The following is a 21527-nucleotide window of genomic DNA, read 5'->3' as shown; positions in this document are numbered from 1 at the left end:
TGTTATTTGTCAGCATGAAGCTAATCCTCTGCCACTCAACACCAACACCCCCACACGCCATCAACCAACAAAAAAAAAAAAAAGAAGAAGAAAATATAAAAAACAGAGGAACACTTCTTTGCCATTCAGAGCAGGTCAGGGGTTGGGCTAAGCTTCTGAAGATGTTCAAACGCTTCCCCCCAGAATAGTATCTCTGTTACACCAGTGGCCTAATCCGCCACTTGAAGAGCAATTAAAAGTTTAGCCTAGACTTTAAGAAAGTAACCATGTGTGATCTTTTTTCTCACTCTCTTTTTTTCTTGCTGCTGTCTGTCTCTCCGGCAGCACATGTGGGGTGCATGCTAATAGGGAAGTGCTAACTGTGGCACTTGTCCAAAGGCGTTCTAAACATACTGGGAAATGAAAAAAATGTAAAGAGGAAATGGAGTTTAGGATGGAAGGATCATCCATTTCCTTTTCTTTCTTCGTTATTCCTCCTTTGTATACTCTCTCTCCAACTTGCAGCATGCATTTTTTTCCCCCCATTTCAATTCCCACTTCCTTTTTTCTCAATTCAAAGTGGTTCCCAAGCCACAAGCTCTGAGAATAAGAATCTATCCCCACAGAGATTTCTTGGTGGACTTTATGTGTCTAGCAAAAACTTTTTGTGGCACAACCCCAACCTTACAATAGTGAGCAGCATCAAGTTCATCTTTTGATTTTCCTGCTGTCCTTTTCCTGCTGTAAATAGTTTGGTGTTACTTAAGCAGCTTTTTCTCTCACCAAGTAGCATAATAAAGGCTCAGGAAAGAAACCAGTGGACAAGCACAGATGGACATTTGATTGTTTGGTGTGAGGCGTAAAAAAAAAAAACTCCTGGGTTGAAGAGAGCGACAAGAGAGGAAAATGGCATCGTCAGCTCTTAACGAGACTGTGTGTGTGCTGTGATGCCCAGGCTGCACCTGCTTTAATAATGTATTTTTAAAGTTATTTAAAAGAAGTTATTATGCAAGTTTTGTGCCTATGTTGAATGTATGACCCCACAGCTCTCTGACATCATTTAAAGTGAGATGTTGGCATTCGATTCTATCAAACTCGATCTGCTCTATTTTAAAACCCATTACTGGGTGCAAAGTTAATGTGAGGAAGTGGCAAACGAATGCCCCTGTAAGCCTGTCTTCCAAAAGAATGTGAAATTTTTTTTTTTGCAAACTCAACTAAACCAGAAAAAAGTAGACAAAGATGCAAAAAAAAATTTCCCTGTATTAAAATGCTGAAGAAATCTAACAATGAAGTCGCGAGAACCTCTTTTATCTTGGCTTTGTTTTTCCTTCTTTCCTCCTCGAGTCTTGGGTGTTCTTTGGAAATATAACCCTGCTTTCTCCTCTTCATCTATTTCTGTTTTTTTTTTTTTGGTCTATTTTCTTTCTTTTTTTTTTTTTTTTTTGGAGGGGAGAGTGACCTGGGAAGAATGTGTGTGGAGGAGTAAAGTTTGCAAAAGACGGGAACCTGAGGAAGAGGAGCGCTGGAGCTTGACAGGGCCAAAGCTATCAGTCAGGGTAGAACACGATACCTGAGACTCCACGGACGCTTGTGCTAGCAAAGCTGCAGCCAGCTACTCAGCCTTAAACAAAACCCTTTCAGATTCCCCCTTCTCACTCACAAAGGGCCTAACACACCTGAGAGACTGTCCACTTTTTACTTAGCCTCTTGAAGCCAAGCACCATCAGCTTTTTGTTTGTAGGGGAGCCTGTAACATTATAATTAGGTGCATCTGAGCAGCACCCAAATAAAACCTGAATCCACCTGGGTCAGATTCCAATTGATTTCCAGTCAGACGTTCGCCCCGAGGGCGTCTGTCTCATTTATCGCTCCAACATCAGTGTATCTCATGATCTTTTTAATTCGCATTACTGGAATTACATCAAGCCTCGCCTGCATTTGAGCCTGGCAAAGCAAGCGGCCGTGATTAGGTGAAGCTAATTTAAGATCTCAGCAAGTATGTTGTTTGGTGTACCGTGGCTATTTGCCACTTTCTGTGTGTCTCAGGTGGCGTATCACAGGTCACTGTCTGGTTGCCCATTAAAAATGAAACGTGGCTTCTTAATTACCGACTGGCACTCTTGGCAATCACGGATATACTCATATGTCACTCCCCTCCTTCAGCCTTTCTAGGTCTCTTTGTCCCCCCTCCCACTGTTTGACTGGCCTCTTTATCTTTCTTTCCATCTCACTTACTTAAACTTCCTTTTCCGTATCCCTCCATCTCTTTTGACTGACTGCAATAAGACACTGGCCCTGCAGTTTATGTTTGCTCCCCTCGCCCCAAGCCCGCCCCAGCCACAATTACTTCCTGAGGTTCACAGTAGTGGGTCACTGCCATCCGCCAAAGGTATTTACAGATGAAATTACACACACTGTGTTTTTCGACCAGACCCACCTCCACCATTATCCTCCATTCTGTCCCGAGGCTCTAGTAAAGGTGGGTTTCATTCTAAATCCAAACATTCGTAACGAACGGGTTCAAAGTCTTCCTCAGTAGATGAGGGGTTGCAGTAGACACAGTCACTATATTCTGCAAGTATAAAAAATCAAAAACATTAGATCTGATCATCAAGTACATCTTAGAAAGAACTTTATATTGCATCAAAATGAGTTTTGTTTTTTTACTGTGTTCTCAGTGGGTGTTGTTCATCTGAACACCTTCAAGGTTACATGCAGCAGTTAGGAAGAGCCCTCAAAACAATGGGTTTCCCCATTCAAGGTTTGCTGGGAGATAAAGGAAGGAGTGAAGCTCACACACAGTGCTGCTGACAGCAGCTTTAAGTTTAGTTTGGGGGAGGAGGAAATGAAAATCAAACCCAAGAGGTCACACATTATTGACATGAGTGGCATAGCCTTGTTTTTATTGGCTTTAGCTCTGCTTGAGTCAGGCAGCCCATGTGTTTTCCTTTTAGAGTCCAGGAAATAGTCAGGGCCAAGCTTTGGGAAACGCTCCCAAAAAACCTGTGGCTTGTTTGCGTTGTTCGTTTTGTGGGATGACGGATCTGCTCGATCACCCGTGGCTGTCACAGCTGGCTTTCAATCACATGGACACCCCCGAAGAGGCCCTCAGCTGTCTGGACCCGAAAAGGGGCTCCCAGCATCTGGTGAAGATAGACTAACATAGTACTAACTTGTAATTAAAGCAATACATTAAAAGTTTGGCTACTCTGTTGCGGATATTTGTAACAATTTCAAAGAATCTTTGTTGTCTATGTCTATAAAAAAAATCCATCACAATAAGTGAGGAAAAAAAGGAACTGGCTCTTTATTAATTCCTTTGAAATAATGTGGCTATTGTTTAAAACTCAGTGAGACTAAGGTCATGGCACACATTGTGTTTGTGTATGTGCCAGTGCGGGAGTTTCTAGCTCAGCCATTGTTGTACTGATGTGCAGCTGAGTGGACCGTGAGGGCAAGAGGTCATAATAGGAGGTAAAGCGACCGGCATCAAAGTGCGTGTACTTAGTCAAGTTTAAGACACGCCGGGTGTGAAAACGGCCAGTTTCTGGTGTGAGGGGGTGAACTCTGGCAGGCTGTGGGTGTTACAGTGAAAGCCGTCTGTCGGTGCTGACATACGGCTTTCACTGTAACACCCACAGCCTGTTTTTATTTCTCACAATGTAAAAGCTCTTTTGCCATCGCTCATGCATTAAAGTATCTTCGGGGCAGCGAAACCCCAGTTGTCAACTCTGATTGTGAGCATGTGCACGGCAGATAATTTTGTTAATTTTTCCCTGTGGTTTGGCCATGTGACAATCCCCCAAACTGCCTCGCCTGTGAATACTTGGGAGTGAGAGAGAGAGAAAGAGGGAGGGAGAAAAAAAAATAAAAAAATGATTGTGACAACCTCAAAGCTAAATGTGATTTCACATGAAATGTTGGACAGTTCCCTTTTCTTTCCCAGCTACCATTGAGACAAACACCCAGCATATGCACACAAATATAAGGGGAAAATGACTAAGAAAGAATCACTTTTATATTTTATTCATTTATTTAAAAGACACAGAATGAAGGGAGCGAAGGTCGCTGTGCAGACGGTGGTTGCTACAGATTCTAATCCAAAGCCTCCGGCGATCTCTGCATGAACTCCATTTCTAGTCTGCAAACAAATTAGCTTTTTTTCTCTCTTCTATCTCGCTCTCCCTCCAGTGAAAATAAGGAGAAATTCAGGTGAATAAAATCTATTTGTTCATTTAACTTTTTTTTCTTTCTTCCCGTCAGCTTCTTTTCTCTCTCCTAAACTTAATTTTCCCTCCGTGTGCGCTTGCTCAAGTGTTTCTTTTCTTTGCTACGCTCTCGCCAGCAATTCATTAGGCAACAGTTGTTTAATTTGTATCATTAGAAAAGCATGTTTCCCGAAGAGTATGGCACTCCACTTAATCTGATCCAGACAAAAAAGTTTTTTCTTCTTTTGACCACACACACAGGCTGTGGGACTTGCGAATACACACCTCACACCATTTACTCTCTTTCTTCGAACCAAACCAACAAACAAACAAACAAACAAACATGCTTTAATATCTTAGCATCTCTTGAAGTGTTATTACACTTATAGAGAGCAGTTCTCCTTCTGGGCCCCGATTTTAATTATGCAACAAATGTTTGACTATCCAAGTGAAATTTGCATGAATATTTATACCAATTCATTTGTTTAGTGTTGATTGTAATTACATGGAAACATGATTTATTGCCAAGATTGCTGTGTTAGCCAGCGAGCCAGAGAAAGAGAAGCAGGCAGAAATATATAAATAAATGCAAATTTCGACACAGACACACACACCGCTAAAGGAAGCTCATTTTTCCAAGTGGCTTGTGGGAAATTTTATGATGAAAAAAGGAAAATCTTCCAAAGTGTGTGTCTGGCAGATATTCAGAGGAACTTACAGAAAGAGGTTTCACCTTTCTAAGGTGACCTGTCAACACTTGGGAGAATGTTCCCTACATCTGTGTGTGTGTGTTTACACTTCATTTGTCAGGCATTTTCTAAAGATGTAGACATACTTGCATGCATAACAAATACCTGTGTGTTGACATGATGTTTTGGCACCTGCCTCTCAGATCAAATGACAGGGTTGAATTGGTTACGGATAGGTGTACAAATTTAAAGTGCAGTTAGTAATCACTGTGGCTGATTTCACTTCATCAGGTGAGATAATTCGAGAAGAGATGGAAGGCAGGGGGAGAGCGAAGGAGGACATGTTTGAGTAAAGGGCCACTGTCCCGTTTGATAATCCCACGATGGAACAAGGAAACAAGGAGGAAAGGGGAAGGAAGAGGGGGGCAGAAGATGAGGAGGACATGAGCAAGTGATGAGGTCCAGGAAGGGGCAGGAAGAGAAGATGTGCAGCAACAGACACAAGCTCGGACAGTGTTTGTAACTAATTAATAAATGGCATTAGCCATTTGTTATGCCATTTTGTCTACGCTGTTTCCTTCCCTGCCTCATGCTCATTCTCCCTCCTTCATCCTCCTTTTCTGCCATTACCTCTGCACGTACTCAGATAATGGATTGAGAAATGCAGAGACAGGAGAGGAAACTGAAACAGTGTGAAAGAGGCCTCGGCTACTGCTTAAGTCAGGACGCTGTTCAATAATGGGCCCGAGCAGACTACACATATTGACAGCGTGAACCCACAGCTCATCTAGAAAAAAAATCTTTGTCTGTTTTTGTGCACGTGCTCCCATGCGATTGAGTAGGTGTGCCTGTTAGTATGCAGACATCACTGCCTGTGTTCTTTCGCTCTGTGGCATCAAACGAGACCTCCTGCAGAGCTGAATTGTTGTTCACCTTGTTCTCTTTTTTAGTGGGCAAGTAAACACGTAAATGAAGCTGGTGCATTCTTCCCTCCTTAGTTGTATTTAACACACAGGTTTAACCAGCTGCCATGGCAGCTTGGTTCCCCGAGCTGTGAAAGAGTCCCTTTGTCTATCCTCCTCCATGTCCCCATTAAAAGTTTTCAGGTTGAAAGAAAGGGAGGATCCTGTTTGTGGTAATTAAAACATTTTTTGTGATCGAGCAGATGATGTGTATTAAAGGTGGCTTCACAACTAGCTTGGAAATATGAGGTTAACCCTCATAGTTTTACCGTTAAAATCTACTCCTTACTTCTCCAAGTAAATCATATCTTCTTACCTTTGCCCCCCTTTTCCCAGACCTATTCATTTATCTCCCTGACCTCTTTTAAAAATCTAAAGGATCAATCGTCCCATCAATAAAACAGACAAAAAAGTAAAAGCATCCCTTTTATAGTGACCCCCGGCCGTTTGGTTTCTCTTGTAGCCGTTTCGCCGAGTGACCTTCTCGGTGGTGAGCCAGCCCCAGGACCCTCACCAGCAGGGATCGCTGCAGAGCTGCTACGACAGCGGCCTGGACGAGTCGGAGACGCCCAGCAGCAAGAGTTCGTCGGGCCCCCGGCTGGGCGCCCTTCCCCTTCCTGAGGACAGCTACGAGAGGACAACGCCGGATGGCAGTGTCGGTGAGGCAGAGCACATGGAAAATGGTAGGGGCAAACACTGAAAGAGAGATTAAGAGAACGCTAGGCTACAGGAGACACACACGCATACAGCGCCTAGAGCATTCACGTAGCACGTCCGATGGTAGACAGTCGCACAAACATGTGAGGTTATCCCTTATCTGGTGTTTCTTTGGTTAGGTAAATATTTCCATAGATGTACTTCTGTAGTGTACCAGTGGTTGTGATGCAGTAGCCGTTGCAACTTTTATTAAGGTTAAAGCCCTTCCATAAAAATGCGTGTGAAAACAAGATCTGGGATTTCTTATAAGACCTACAGTTCTGTTTCAGAAACAGCAGGCTTATTGGTTCAAAGGCGTTACACGTGGGAATTTATGTAACGCATATATTCTTTTAGATCAACACCTTTAAGACCACTTTTCTCCTTTTAGACTGCAGCCGTTTTTGGACTTCTTTCTAATCCCACTGGTTTTTGTTTTGGCATCTAGGCTTCAGTATGATTGAGGATAGCTTTTGTACAAGATCTCTATCTCTTGTCTCACATTCTTTGAGATAAAGTCAAAGTGTAACAATACACTTAAATCCCAACTTAAATTGCTTAGAAACAATACAGATAGCTGCTGAACTGATTAGCAATGTGTGTTTGGCTTGAGGCCCTTACGAAGATTTTGCTCCAGAGATAGAACTGATGTTCTGTAGGTTGTAATGTCGAAATGCGGCAGCCTAGAGAGAGCAAGTGGGAGCAAAGGAACGCATTGTAAAACCAGTCCCTCAGTACATGACTGTCTCTTCCCTCGCAGAATCTTCTCACAGCTAGCCTGAGCTAGTTTCCTACCAAAGCCAAAACGTGTGTGTGTGTGTGTGTGTGTGTGTGTGTGTGTGTGTGTGTGTGTGTGTGTGTGTGTGTGTGTGTGTGTGTGTGTTGCTGGGTGTGCAGTGAGATTTGGGGGTAATGGTCCCATTCATAGTCGAGGAGTCTGAGGCGATGCTTAACAAGGAGTAGCTGTCTTGAGAGCGCTAAGCCTAAGTGCAGAGGCTTTCCCATTGCAGCTTAGGATAAGGATATTCAAATCTCTTAAAGATTTACATCCTATCTTTTTAGATGGAGCTGTTTGGCAGATGATTTTTTATTTTGTGTCAGATCAGTGTAGTCTGTATGATCTTTAAGTGTGACCACAAGGTAAAACCTAAACAGAAAAATGGTAATAAGGGAATAACTTGGGTTATTGGAGGTTAATATGACCTTTACAGCAGATAAACATGAAGAAACTGGACATATTTGCACATCAACTGGGATGTTACACCGTTGTCCACAGTGTCGGTGTCAGATTTTACCCAACCACAAAGGGTACGAGCTGATCATGTTACCTTGTGGATATTTAAAATATCTCTTAAAAACACAAAAAAAAACAATAAAAGCCCATTTACTGGCCAAACGAGGCTCTCTGCTTAAAGTATTTGGGCAGGGACAGCTGATGGCACACCTGGTTTGATCTTAAGTTCAGCCTGTCAATCAAATCCACAGAATTGATATAAAAAAGGAAACAAATCTAAACATGGAAAATGTTATTAAAAAAGCTTTTCTATCATATTGTACAATATAAAATATTGGACAATTAGAACACTTGCTCAAAATATATGGTAATATAAACCCAATTCAATTTTGGTTTCAGCTCACTGCACACATGTTGTTAATTCTCTTTTTTTTTGTCCTGGTCTCAGAGGGTGCTATTGCAAAGTATGCTGCAGCTTTAATGGAGATTTGTTCGGTGGAACAGAGACGAGGTCAATTCATGAATCAGCCTCTATCGAAGAGAAAAAACGTGCTCTGCTGCTGCTCGCTATCTTTAGTGACATCAGCACAACTGGTGTGTGTGTGTGTGTGTGTGTGTTTTGAAAAGATATAAAAGTAAGATTGGGAGTGAGTGAGTTAGTGCATGTGAATATGGTTTATTCTGTTCAAGACATTGTTTTCAGTTTCAAATCAACCTTTATTGTCACATCTTTGGCAGCGTCTATACGCTTGTGTTTTTGTCGTCTCTAATCTGAGGCCATGGACATAGGGAGGCAGCGGGGAGGCCTTGTGAGAGACTGTAAATGGTTTAGGTCCTGGGATTCAACTGTAGACAAAAGCAGCTGCGTACTTTCTGTTCAAATGTCCTTGAGGAGGACGATGAGCCACTGCTTGCTCACTTATGCTTGGTCACTCTGGATAAGGGCATCAGCTAAATACCTAAGTGTAAAGTAAATGCAATCATCTAGGGCTAGGGCAAATATTGGCAAACTGCTTCAGCCTCTTGAGGGATGCTAACTATGGTCATTAGCACTCCCCCTTGTGTTGTAGCCAGAACACACACAGCCTCCATGAGCGCTACATTCGCTCTATATGAAGCCTCGGTCCTTTTGGAAAATTAGGGAGTTATGAGGAAAGAGGGAGAACAAAAGTTAGCAGATGGCTTGCTGTGGTGTTCAGTGCTGGTTTGGGCATCATTAGCGACAGGTAATTGCAGACATTTACGTGGGTCACGCGGCGATGACTGGTTTAGGCACTCGTCCTGTGGAAGAGCGGAAAGAAGTGAAGAAGCAGGAAGTGAGTGGATGTGTGTTTGTAGCTAAAAGGCGAGCAGGTCAATCTGAACGGGGCTGCCAGAAACATGAGAGCCAGTTTGAAAACTTTGAATCTAAAAGGTTAGATTTTTGTTTTCCCTTCCTCGCGTTACTGATTCATCATGTTTGATTGCCACAGCTTTGTGTCAGGGTGAAACGCAGACAAAGGCTAATGTCCCCCTTTTTGATTCGCTGCTTTTTCCAGCTCTGACTCGCTCGTTGTCAATCGATGTTCACACAATGTGCAGAAACAATCGTTCTCCGCTGCAGCTGCTCGTCTGTCTCACACATGCACGGAAGCAGCAGCACCACCGCCCCCAACACACATAGGCAGGCATCCGCACTAACATGGTCCCAGACAAACAAAATGCACAGATTGTCTTTTCCACTCCCTGCTCCTCATCCTTCCTTTCTTTCTTTCCAGCCTGCACAGATATGTCCAGGGACAGTGTTTTCTTTTTCTCATCTCCTTCATCAAGGTCAGGTTTCAAACTTTGTTTTTCGGTTGGTTGACTTCTTTCCGTGGGGAGTGCCAAAAGCAAAAAACAAGACGACCTCTCTATCCAAGTCAGATTCTTCACGAAAGTCAAGAATATCAACATATTCTGGACCCATTCTGCACTGCACAACCAATCACACAAAAGTTCTCTGCACAAATGCTGCACAGGTGAACAAAGGACAGGAAATGTAATTCGTAGCCTTTATTTGTAGCTTTTCAAGTCTTGATCAGCTCCATACACTGCTCAGCTATGACATTTGGTACATTTCATGAAGTCTTGATCTTTTTGATGCACAGCTGGGCCCCTCACTTATTCATAAGCTTACCCCGGAGCTCATCAGATATTCATAAACACAGAGTGTTTGGAGTCATACACCCGATTAGAGCGCGATGGATGAGAAAGAGTCCGTCCAGCGTTATCGCTGGGTCAGACACTTTGTGCTCTATTCCTGTGATCACCACATTGCCAAGGGGCCACTGGATTTTCCAATTTTTATCATGTTAGTTCAAGAACTCAAAATATCATGCTTCCAAATTGGCCTTTTATCATCAGTCAGGTGTCTGAGGTGTGCAAAGTGTTTTCATGTGATGAATCAGAAAAGCTCCTGGCAGTGCAGATGTAATATTATCGTTCAGTACATAAATGCAGCTACGTACGCAGTGTGCTGCGCTTGTTGCTGTGGGTCACGCTGCTAAAGATTCATCCTATTTGATCCGTAGGATGAATCAATATCTATTGTTATCTAGTGTTATCCTATTTGTATTAAATCATGAGTTGATATAAAAATATCTGTTGGGCTGTTGATGGCTACTATATACATACGTTAGCATGTAGCTCAAGCTGATGTGTTCTATGTGGACATGAGTAAATCAGAAGAGAGTTTGTTCGCACTGTTATCGACAAAAAATTGACAGAAAAACTGTTTTTATATTGTCGGGCTGTCTGACAAATAGTATTAACGCTCAGCCCACACGGAAGGATAACTGGGCCAACGTTGGTTCTGCACACACAGTTGTTGCTACTGTACTAGCTGATGACAACAGTTTGCCTCCATGTTTGTTTTGGTCACATTTGATCAAGCGAGCTTTTGTGAGATGAGCTACATGGAATCGCCACTGTGATATATTTAAGTACAAATGTCAAGTGTGTGTCGTTCTGCTTCTAATGCGTGCGTGCTCACTATTAAAATATGGAAAATTGGTTTCATTCATTGACATTAAATTGGTTACAATTTGAAAATCCTCTAGTCATAAGACAGTAATAGTACGCCCTACTGTTGGGTCGTACTATCGTTACCATGGCTCCCATGTTTGTGTACTTCCACAAACAGACAACCATACCCCCCCAGCACACACACATGTACACACACTAAACTCTATCTCTCTCCTGCTGTGAAAACTTGGGGTACCACTGTTGGACTCCAAACATCATCATTTAATGTTGGCTGCTGGCTCAATAGAACGGGCCCGACAAGTGGCACATCACAGCAGTTGTCAGTCAGGTAGTCAGCAAGTGCACACACTCTCTGAGGATTCGCCAACATACACGCAAGCTCAAAGTACGAAAAAACAAACAAGAAAATCACAGTAGACAGAATCAAATAAAGAATTTTACACACAGGTACATACATGGTAAATGAGCACTAGCCATCTTCAACACACACACTTTTTCTTTGGCACAGTGAGGCTCTGCATCATTTTGCGGCTCTGTGAAGCACCTCACTAGATCACTTCAATGTTGTTGTTCCTCTCTATTTACAAAGCTTTGCCCGTTGGAATCCTGCTTAGGCTGGTTAATAATGTGCATGTGAATGTGTTGCCCTGTGTTTGGGAGCAACTCTGTTCATTAGGAGAGCCCAATTGTAGGGCCAGATGGCAAAGCGAGTTTGTTTAATTAAAACCATTCATATTTCAAGAGCAGAGCGGCAGCAGCAGCGCTGGTCTTAGGTCTGATTTCCCCCAACTTGGTGGAGGGATGGGAGAGTGTGGGGTTTTTTTTGTGCGTGTGCCCATTACCACACGGCCGAGAGTAAAGTAGCGAAAAAAAATCACCTCGTGGGAGGCAGTCAGCATGTTGCACATGCTTTCCCCCCACTTCACCTTCCCCAAGGTCAAAGTCCATGGTCGCACTAGTTAAAACACTTGAACAATAATTGGAAAGTGAAAGAAATAATAATCAGTTACGTGTAAAAAGTGCATAAAATGTTTGGATGCTTGTACATTTTACAGCAGTGTTTGTATTCAGTGTATGCCTGAGGACCTCTGCTGTGTAACTCTCATTCATTTCCATCTGTCGCTTACTCCTCGCCCCTTATTTCTTTTCGTGACATCCTCAGGTGAGGTGACAGCAAGGGAGATAGAAAGAACAAGAGGACCCGGTGAAATGATGTGAGGGAGCGCGCTGAGGGGGAAGGTAAAGAGAGGGAAGCATGGCAAGGAAGAGTAAATGAGTAACACGCGGCACAGGAGCCCAGAAATGAATCGAATGATGGGGAGGTTGGAAAGAAACCAGGTGATAGAGAGAAAATTAATAAAAACAACCAGTAGAGACAGAGAGAGAGAGAGAGAGAGAGAGAATGAGAAACAGAAGGATGGGGGTTACATGCATGGAGAAGTTGCCAGCAGGGAGTGGCGGTTGACAGAGAGATGATTGATCACTGCTCAGCCGGAGCAGGCAGGTACTCAAATCATACCCCGGTGTCACATCCACGCTCCTATCTTCCTCATCGTCTCTCCACATGGGCTCACATGGACTGTAAATCCCACCCAAGTGCAAGTCTTAACTCCTGTAAGACAGCGCACTGACAGAATTAAACTGGAAGAATACCCAGCCCTTCCAGGAAATAGACAGACCCGAGCGACCTGGGGGAAAGCAGTGATATTAACGTATTTACGTTTCCTGTTAAAGGATCAGTTCATTCAATAGTCAAAAAAAAAATAAATAAATAAATAAATAAATAAATAAATAAAAAAAAAATATATATATATATATATATATATATAAATATCAAGGAAAATTAGAAAATGGGGTAAAGACAGGTAAAATTCCCCAACCTCACCTAAACAGGACCCTCACACTTTTGAGTAATTTTGTGTGGGTCTCTCTTTATGCTCTTTTTTTTTTTTTTTTTTTAAGTCATTTTGGGGAGGTTGTATTGTCTTTTTTATGCGTTGTTTTGAGACTATTTGTGATTAAAGCGTCCACCACCAGCAGCATGGAGAAGAATAGAATTTGGACTTATTGCCCCACAAAAAAACGAACGTACAATTTTGGTCAGATCTACTGTTTCCAAAGAAATTGTGACAAAAACAGCTCGTCCGGTGGATTATTTGCAGCTGTGATTACCAAAGTAGGTCACAAGTACGTTCATATTTTAAGGGTCAAAAGCTAAAATTGCATCCACTTAACTAGATTAAGTGTCATTTTAAAAAACTGTGGCATCATAAATAACTGTTGTATTTACCTCTATTATACGCGGGTGGAGGCAGAAGTCACAGGGACCCATTTTATAGTAATATGGGCAAACTGGCCCATTACATGATGAATGATAGATGACAGTTATAAAATAGATTTTAAAAGGCTTGAAAATGGAAAAAGATGATGCTTCAAACCTACTCCCACTGCATTATAAGTTCTAGAGGAGACTGCCAGAAACAAACGAGCTAATATATGTATGTGGTGTGCAGACACACACACACACACATATATTGTGAAGGTCCGAGTGTGGATAATGGAATTGTTGCTGTGGTGTTTTGTGCAGCTAGGGGCGGACTGACACCCACTCCTGACAGAGATTAAAAAAGCCATTCAGCTGGCTTACAAACACTGATACTCAGAGAAGCATTGCACAGCCACAATGGCCATTTGCTTTCAGAGAAAGGGAGAAAAAGGGGAGCCACTTTATATTGTGCTGTCTATGGAACACCATGAGTCATTTTCACACAGAAAAGCATCTTATAGGTATTACTGTGAGGTATCTTTAATAAAAGCTCCACTCAAGGAAGGCGGCCATGTTGTTTCTGAGGGAATACTGCTTGTTCGTTGATTTTCACTCCAGAGATGGTTGTCTGTTGTATTTCTTCTGCAATCTGGAAATACCCTTGATAAAGCACAACGCAGCACTTGCAGGAGAGAAAAAGAGAGAGAGAGAAAGAGAGAGAAAGAGAAAGAGAGAGAGAAAGAGACAGAAAGAGAGAGAGAGAGAGCAGAATGGCTTTTCAATGGTGCTGCAGAGACATGACTGTATTTTCAATGAGGGCCTACAGTCATATGCGCCACCATGTGCATTTTTTGCCTTTTTAGATGCAGTGAAGCGTTGACTAGCAATTTGGCTTGTCTCCAAATGGTACGGGCATTTGTTATGTTCAAACTAAAATCACTTTCTCCGATAGTTGTTAATTTGCAATGCAACTATGCTTTTTCTGTACTCACACTTCTCGCGTGATATCATCGCTCCTTGGCTGGGGTATGTGTGTCAGGTGTAGCATTTGAGGGGAATTGGTGGGACTGTCTTCAATGCAGACAATTAAACACCTCCAAGGCACTCAGCCAAAGTCTCCCACCCTCTATCCCTCCCTTCCTCCCAGGCCCTCCGTCTTCTGCTTGTTTTCCCTCCTCCCTCCGCTTCCCACCTCCTCTCCGGATCTGTCCCTCCTCCGGCTCATCCTGGCCTTCCTTCTCTTTTTCACTTTCCTCTCCTCTCCTCCAACATCAGCACTGCAACTCAGCGGGTGCAACATCTTCCCCAGCATGACATCTATAGCATGGGAGGTTCTAACTTCAAGGGATGCCAATAATCTTCCTCGCTGACTGCAAGTGTCTATTTCTTTCTTTCAACATTTTCTGATCCTTGAATACGGGCATGAGCATCCAAGAGGACCACTGCAAAGAATCTGCGCGTATACAGTATGTGCATATGTTGTAGCAACATGCCAAATTCACACCAGGAACATATCTGAGAAAGCCAAAGAATGAAAGCATTCTTGTTTTTTTTTTTCACACTTGAGGGAATATGTTAAAAAAAAAAAAGTACAAATAAACATAATTCACAAAAACACATTCAGGTGGTCACACATTCCGCTGGCCGACACCAAGCTGGGGTGGCTCATGCATTCATTCATGTATTTGGCAAACATGCAAAACTTTATATACAAACACGTTCGCTCACTACTCCTTCCCCCTATCACACATTTAAGGCACATACACAAATCCATGCATAATAACGCGGCTGGAACTCTGCTAAACACATTCTTACCACATGTCTGCAAACTCGCTGGCAATTTAATTCTGCACACAAGGAATGCTGCTCTGACTACAGAACACATCACATTCGTATGATTACAGACGTTTCAGAGGAAGCACAAACGGTAACGTGCTTTGCCAAACACAACTGAACCAACTGGACCCAGATGTAACCTGCGTAAAGCCAATGTACATAAATCTGACTTAATTTTACTGAGGGTTTGCCAAAGATGGGAAGAGATATGCTTGTGTTGCCGAGTGTGTGTGTGTGTGCTTCAGTGTGAATATAAACAGTGACACTGTTTGTGACCTTTAAGGTAGGAATTGCAAATTGTGTAAATTCTTCTGGCTGTGTTTGTGCATGAGCTGACACATGCATGTTGTAGCCCGTTCTCTGTTTATCGTACCCATTATGTATGGGTGGCATCTGTGCTGCCAGCAGCTTAACCTTTGACATTTCCAGTATATCGCATTGTGGTTTTCGGCCGCCCACAGCTTTGTCCCCAACTCAGATTAAAACTAGCAAAAGCACACAACAAAAACGACAAACTTTTCTTGTAGCTTTCTTTTGCCAACCTGTCTGGGTTCACCCACGTGTGCCTATTTGCAGAACAGCTTGCTGTGCCACATCTCCAGCAGGCATGGCTGTAAACTGGCATTCCTTCTGGGAAGGGATTTTGTCAGGAAACTCCTCACTCTGCCAACAGTGTCGGCTGCTACCACTAATTGATATCAATTAGGTTGTATTATTTAGGAATTTGACATCATGTTTGTCTTTAATTGGGGCGCTTTGATGACTCAGAGACACAGCTAAATGCTGTTAAACTGTCAAAACACAGGCAAACAAATGCTTGCTTGCTGCAGGCATTATGTAGGAAGCTAATGATAATCGGTCTGTGTGTTTTTTAGTGTTAGAAGATGGCCTCAGATTGTTGTGTGGGTATGTGAAGCATAGAGTAGCTTTAGATACTGTATAACTTTCCCGCAACTGTGTAACCCAAAGTCAAACTCAAGGAGCAATCATATTTTAGCATAAATAATAATAAATGTAATTCTCTTGTATGGTGAGCATGATGAAGGTTAGTGTTGAATTCAGTAACACTGAACTAACTAATAAACCTCGTTAACTTATGTTTTAAAGTTAAATACGCGGAACAAGATTTATAGTATGGATTCATTTCTATGCAGGGTGGGCCTGTTGTAATTACTGATTAATCTGAAAATTTTTCCAAGAATAGCGAATTAACCAAAAAAAAAAAAAAAAAAAAAAAAAAAGATCAACGGCCTTAGGGGTCGCCATAGGCCGGATGGCCTTCTGCCACAACCCTTCCCTTTTTTTCGGGCTTGGGACCGGTGGAAGAAATCTTAGTATAGTAAGTGGACCTTGAGTTAAGATTTGGTAAAGTCAAGAAAAACTAATTCAGCTTTTGCACTTTGTAAAAGTCATATTTTAAATCATTTCTACATGTGTGTAGACATATGGTTCATGCTCTGTTATGAGTCATTTGTTAAATCATAATAAACCAGTTACAGATGCTTTACAAAAGGGCAGTTGCTGACAAATTAATTAATCATAACTTTAAAAAAAAATTACTTGTGCTCCTCACAACTAGCTTTACAGAAAGTGGTGTGAATCACGACCGAAAGAGGAAAATGCATTTTTGTAAGGGTCCGTCACGCATGTGTGGTATATCTGGGTGTGTACACATGCCTGTACATGCATGTGCATCTAAGCAGAGATGCATCACACTCTCAGTGGTGCAACAAGACTACCACAGCCCACAAGAACTTATTTTTACTTGCCTCCTTCCTCCCCCCTTCTCTCACCCCTCCACTTGCTCGCCTTATAAAAATAGATGAAAGTGTGTAACAATGGAAGAAGGGGGATTATCCTCCTGCTCTCTCCCTCGCTCTCTCTCTCTCGCCTCCACTCTTGAGGACACACTTAATGTGTCTCATATGGAGGACTAGTGGGGAGGGAGACAGGAATGGAGGGAGGAAGGAGGGGGGAGATGGAGGTTGAAATGAAAAGTGAGCACAGTTTATAGAAGGGGGCTCTCTGGCTGCAGAGCCATGTTAGAGGTCAACAAGTGGTGCACGCTGTGACCTTTGACACTGGGGATGCTGGAGGGGTTCATAACTCGCCGCTCACATATCTTACTGAACAGAAAGACACATAACGAAGGCTTTGACACACAAAAACACTCAGAAACCTCCTTATACAGCCTGCACACTTGTGCACTGCCCATCCACCTGGAGGGACAATATCCTCCTGAGTTCCTCTAGCTGAGGAATTTCATTATTTTCTCTCTTCTTATTTCCTTTTGGCTGCAGTTTTTCAAGAGACCATGCTCATGGACACAATTACTCTGGGTCATATAAGCATTAGTGAAAATAAAAAAAATCCACCCTGAAAGCAGATATGTGATTCTTTTCTTTCAGTTTTAGAGGGTAAAAACAAATTATTTTTTATACCCTGGAATTCATCTGTGGTTCCTTCAGCAGCCAATGATCGCAAAGCGTTACGAGTTATTCAGTGCATTTAAGTTGCTCTACGTGTGCCGTTTTACGAAAGCTTGTCCATCGATCCATCCGGAAAGTCGCATACAGCATGTAGTACAGGTCTGCATTACCATCATACATGTTTTAATGAGGCTGAGATGCAAATAATCACTGAACCAATCACACAACTGTACAATTGGTGTGTTATGAATATGTGCATTATGTGTTTGTGTGTATATATGTGTGCTGCTAAAATGCTTCTCTCTGCTGAATGTGAAGCTGCCTGCTTATGTATTGTTGACCCATTTAAAGGCTTTTGCATTTTTTTCCTGTTGTTCCATCTTTGCCCACAATGCAAACTGTATTTACTTCAATGTTTTTCTTTCCTTATGTTTGTTTCTCTTCCTCCTTCATAAATGCATTTTCTCTCTCATCTTCTCTCTCTTTTCTCCTCTCCATACCCTTTACTACAATCTTGGAATGCAAGGATTTGAAGTCAACAGCAGTAAGTCTGAGCAGGGAACACACTGCTGGGCTGCTGACAGCTTGGGAATTATTTCAGGGGCACCACGCGCCATTTCCCACTCACACTAGGATGAATATGCATTGGCACCAAGTAATTGAAATGCCGGGTCAACGTGAGCCCATGACTTGACAAATTCCACCCAAGTCTCTCTCCATCATTGCGCGACGCTCCCTCTTCCGTGTTGTTTGCAATTTCGGTGCACCTGGCGGCCAAGGCGAGGAAGCGTGCATCCAAACATACAGAACACACAAACCAGATCCCCATTCCTGCACCTCCACCAGGTGTGAATTCTTTTTTTCAACCCAAGGTCACAAAACAAAGAGCAAGAATGTCCTCTCCTCTCCTTTGTGTGCCTTTCAGCATGGCAGCTGCCTTTTCAAGCCTCTATGAAATGCAGCAATCACCTTACAAAGCTACAACTCAGCTACGGACAGCTTTGTCTACTGTGGCGCTAAGCACAACTTCCTGTAAGGGATGAGGAAAGCCAAAGTGGCAGTCAAAATCCTCCATTTAAACCACAATAGAAAACCACCCAGGAGCCAAAACACATCAGCGGACACAATCAGAGAGAAGTAACGTGACACTGAAGCCAAACAATGGCGGTAAATGCGGTGGGGATTTGATGAGGGAAAGCCAGGTGAGTTGTTTGTCTTACCCCAGGGGTTTACAAAAAGATTAACCCTTTGAACAAATACAATAGAGGCACACCTGTGTCTGTGCATTTGTGGACGAGTGTGTGACTCTGTGTGTGCTTCCTGCCCTTTTGTTTGCAGTCTTACCTGCAGACTAATGGCTATCTCGAAGGCTAAAACAATAACATTTATCTTGTCTGTAGCTCAAACTAACCCTCAGGCACTCCGTTTAGCAGAGGTCGTGGAACTAGTCACTGGAGCGCCTCCACAGGGCACAAAGGATTGGATTTAAGTGGAGGTAAACTAAGTAATGAGCAGTGGTCGACAAAGAACTGAGGAGTTGTTTAAAAGCCACAGCTTCACACGCTACTTCCCTGCTATGTCTAAAATATGTTCTGTTCTTTGGTATATTTGTGACATTTTTTTAAACATTGTTTGATCATAAAGCAGCCCTTCAACTTTCATCAGGCATGAGGAGAGAGGAAGAGAAAAGACAGCAGGGAGAGACTGACATGATGACAAAAGACGCCCCTGCATGCGCCTCCGCAATGGGCTGACAAAACAGAGCATCCTTATCCAGATGATGTGCCCGAACCCCCACCCCCCCACCCCCACCCCCATTATGTACATACTTGTAAATGTATATATGTGCAGGATCAGATTTAAACACACGTAAAAAAAAAAAAAAAAAAAAAAAAAACTCTCTCTCTTTAGGTTATTGCCCTTAGATCAGCTTTTGGCAGCCTCTGCAAACGTTGTACTGCCTGTAACTCACTGCGAGTGAATAGATTTGTGCGGTTGTTGGAGGGGTGCTACTGGGAAGATGCTTACCTCTGGCAAATCTGTATATGTAAGCAGGAATGAATCCTTTGTGCCGCAGGTGTGCACGCTCCATGAGAAATTCAGAAAGAGTAGGAGAAAAATGGGCTCTTTTTCTTGGTTGCACCAGGCTACTGTATTCTTCCCTGCATGCACACAGGGGCTGTAGGATGCCTCCCACACACACAATGTAGGGCTTGGATTTTAAAATCTTCTGGAAGTGACAGATTGGGTTCACACACTGCACAGCGAAACAAGTTATAGTCATTATCCAGTTATAGCTGTTATGATGAGCTCTTTCTTAAACTACTCTATGGGTAGTTCTTTCATGTCAAGACTCCCACACACACACACACACACACACACAGACACACACACAAGTTCACAAGTTTGTTTGCCCTTTCATGGTTTCCTCTATTCTAAAACATAACTCATGCTGTATTTGCCTTTAAACGATTAAAAGGGAACTGAGTCTAAGTCTGAAATCTGATAAAGTCAACCTGACATAAGTTACTCGAGCCAGTATCTGAGTCTAACAATTAAGAGTTTGCAATAAAATGTGTGCAGTTGGATAGAAGTGAGTTAACCAGACCTGTAGCAAGATAGATAGATTATCAAATTAGCCTACTGGGCATGCACTAAATTCACACTGGGCCCAGGGGCCCAAGAGGCCCCTCTGACCTCTTGGGCCCCTGGGCCCATAGTGAATTGACCTATATAATTTTAAATTTAACGCTGCAGTTAAAAGGTATAAAATGACTAAGAATAGATGAAAAACGAGCAACAGTACAGCCAAACAGAAAAACAGGATTAACAGGCAAAATGACAACAAAATACATGACAACTTAATTTGCAAGTCATTTGTTGCTCTGTTGTCTCTATTTCAGTCCGGGGGTTTCTAAGGGCAGGGGGTGTTTTACCTGTCTGTGGCCAAGGGGCTATGTGCTCGTGGTCCATCTATACCTGTAGCCTGCTCCTAATGAATGTTTGAGTTTAGCAGGTCGAAGCAATATTAGCCGCTATCAGCATTAAACACTTGAGTTTAATTGTGGGTAACATAGGTGCTAGGTTTCGACAAGAACAAAGAATGACTGAATTAAAAAAAAAAAAAAGAAAGAAAACAGATGATATATCTGGTTATGCAGAACAGGAAATACCAGACACAAGAATTTAAATAATAAATGGAACTTTTAGACAGTTCAGCTTTAGGGGAAGCAAGTCTTAGTTTGATTTTTACTGACATTGAGAAAGAAGAGAAAGCGAGAAGGAAAAATGAATGATGGCTCCATCACCTTACAAGTTGTGAATCTGAAGTCACGCCAGGGCAGCATAAATCATCATAATCCCTGAGCGATTGAAGACGCAGCAAGGACAAAAACACGTACATGCATATTCACTCACACACACGCACACACACACACACGCGCACACACACACACACGCTTCACCTTGCTTCCAAAGTCCCCAAATCACCATTCAAATCACAAATCACTCATCTTTATTTGAAAATAAAAGAGGCTTCACAACTTTAATAGCCCGAAGAGATTGAGCCAGGTTTAATCTTAATCAACAGCAACCAGAGATTATAAGCAGCGAGAACAGATGGTTTCTCGGTGAAAATTGCATTTTCCAGACATTTCTTGATTGTTTGCGCTTTTTTCCCTCCCGCCTTGGTGTTATTATTATTATTACTTCCCATGCTTTTACTGATTTTGTTGTGGTCTTATATGCATTATCTGGGCTTAAGACTCGCTGACCAATTCCAAAAAAATGCTGCTGTCACGACCTTTCATTAGCGTCTAAGTCTTAATCCACCTCAATACATACATGCACTAATCCTCCTCTCCTCTTGAAAAGACCATAGCTGTCAACACTTATGTTCTTTGGCTGAACTTTGAGCGAGAACAAAACCATTTGTTTCTAAAGCATCAGAGGAGCAGCATGATGGGTGCTTTGAGAAGGGGGAATGCGAGAGCAGGCTGCAGAGAGGTGAAAGCGAATACACTGTATAAACACATATTTACAGATATTTCTGCAAGAATAAAAGCAGTGAGCTCCATTTTTGTGGTTCTGGGCTTTGATAGAAAGCCTGCAAGCCAAAGAGTTTATCCTCTGGCAAAGGTGATGATGGAAGAGACAAAGGAGCGAGAGACAGAGAAAGCGAATGTGGAAGTGTGGAGACGCGATTGTATTCTGTTCAAGG

At 42.5% G+C, this 21527-nt stretch overlaps 1 protein-coding gene across 6 annotated transcripts in view; it reads left to right on the top strand.

The window, feature by feature from the left end:
• Positions 1-21527, top strand: part of pcdh7b (protocadherin 7b) — a 104011-nt gene that overhangs the window by 42425 nt on the left and 40059 nt on the right. For 2 of the 6 annotated variants that reach the window (XM_067524180.1, XM_067524183.1), the window contains one exon: positions 6305-6524. The exons of 2 other annotated variants lie outside the window; for them this stretch is intronic. In XM_067524180.1, the coding sequence (XP_067380281.1) occupies positions 6305-6524 (220 nt within the window). The remainder of the gene's footprint in view (positions 1-6304; positions 6525-21527) is intronic. 2 more of the 6 variants (XM_067524181.1, XM_067524184.1) reach the window with 1 other exon arrangement.

The sequence above is a fragment of the Channa argus genome, chromosome 12, assembly GCF_033026475.1.
Source record: "Channa argus isolate prfri chromosome 12, Channa argus male v1.0, whole genome shotgun sequence".
Classification (NCBI taxonomy): Eukaryota; Metazoa; Chordata; class Actinopteri; order Anabantiformes; family Channidae; genus Channa; species Channa argus.
Note: the sequence above shows the minus strand (reverse complement) of the source record. Positions and strands in the feature narration are given on the sequence as shown.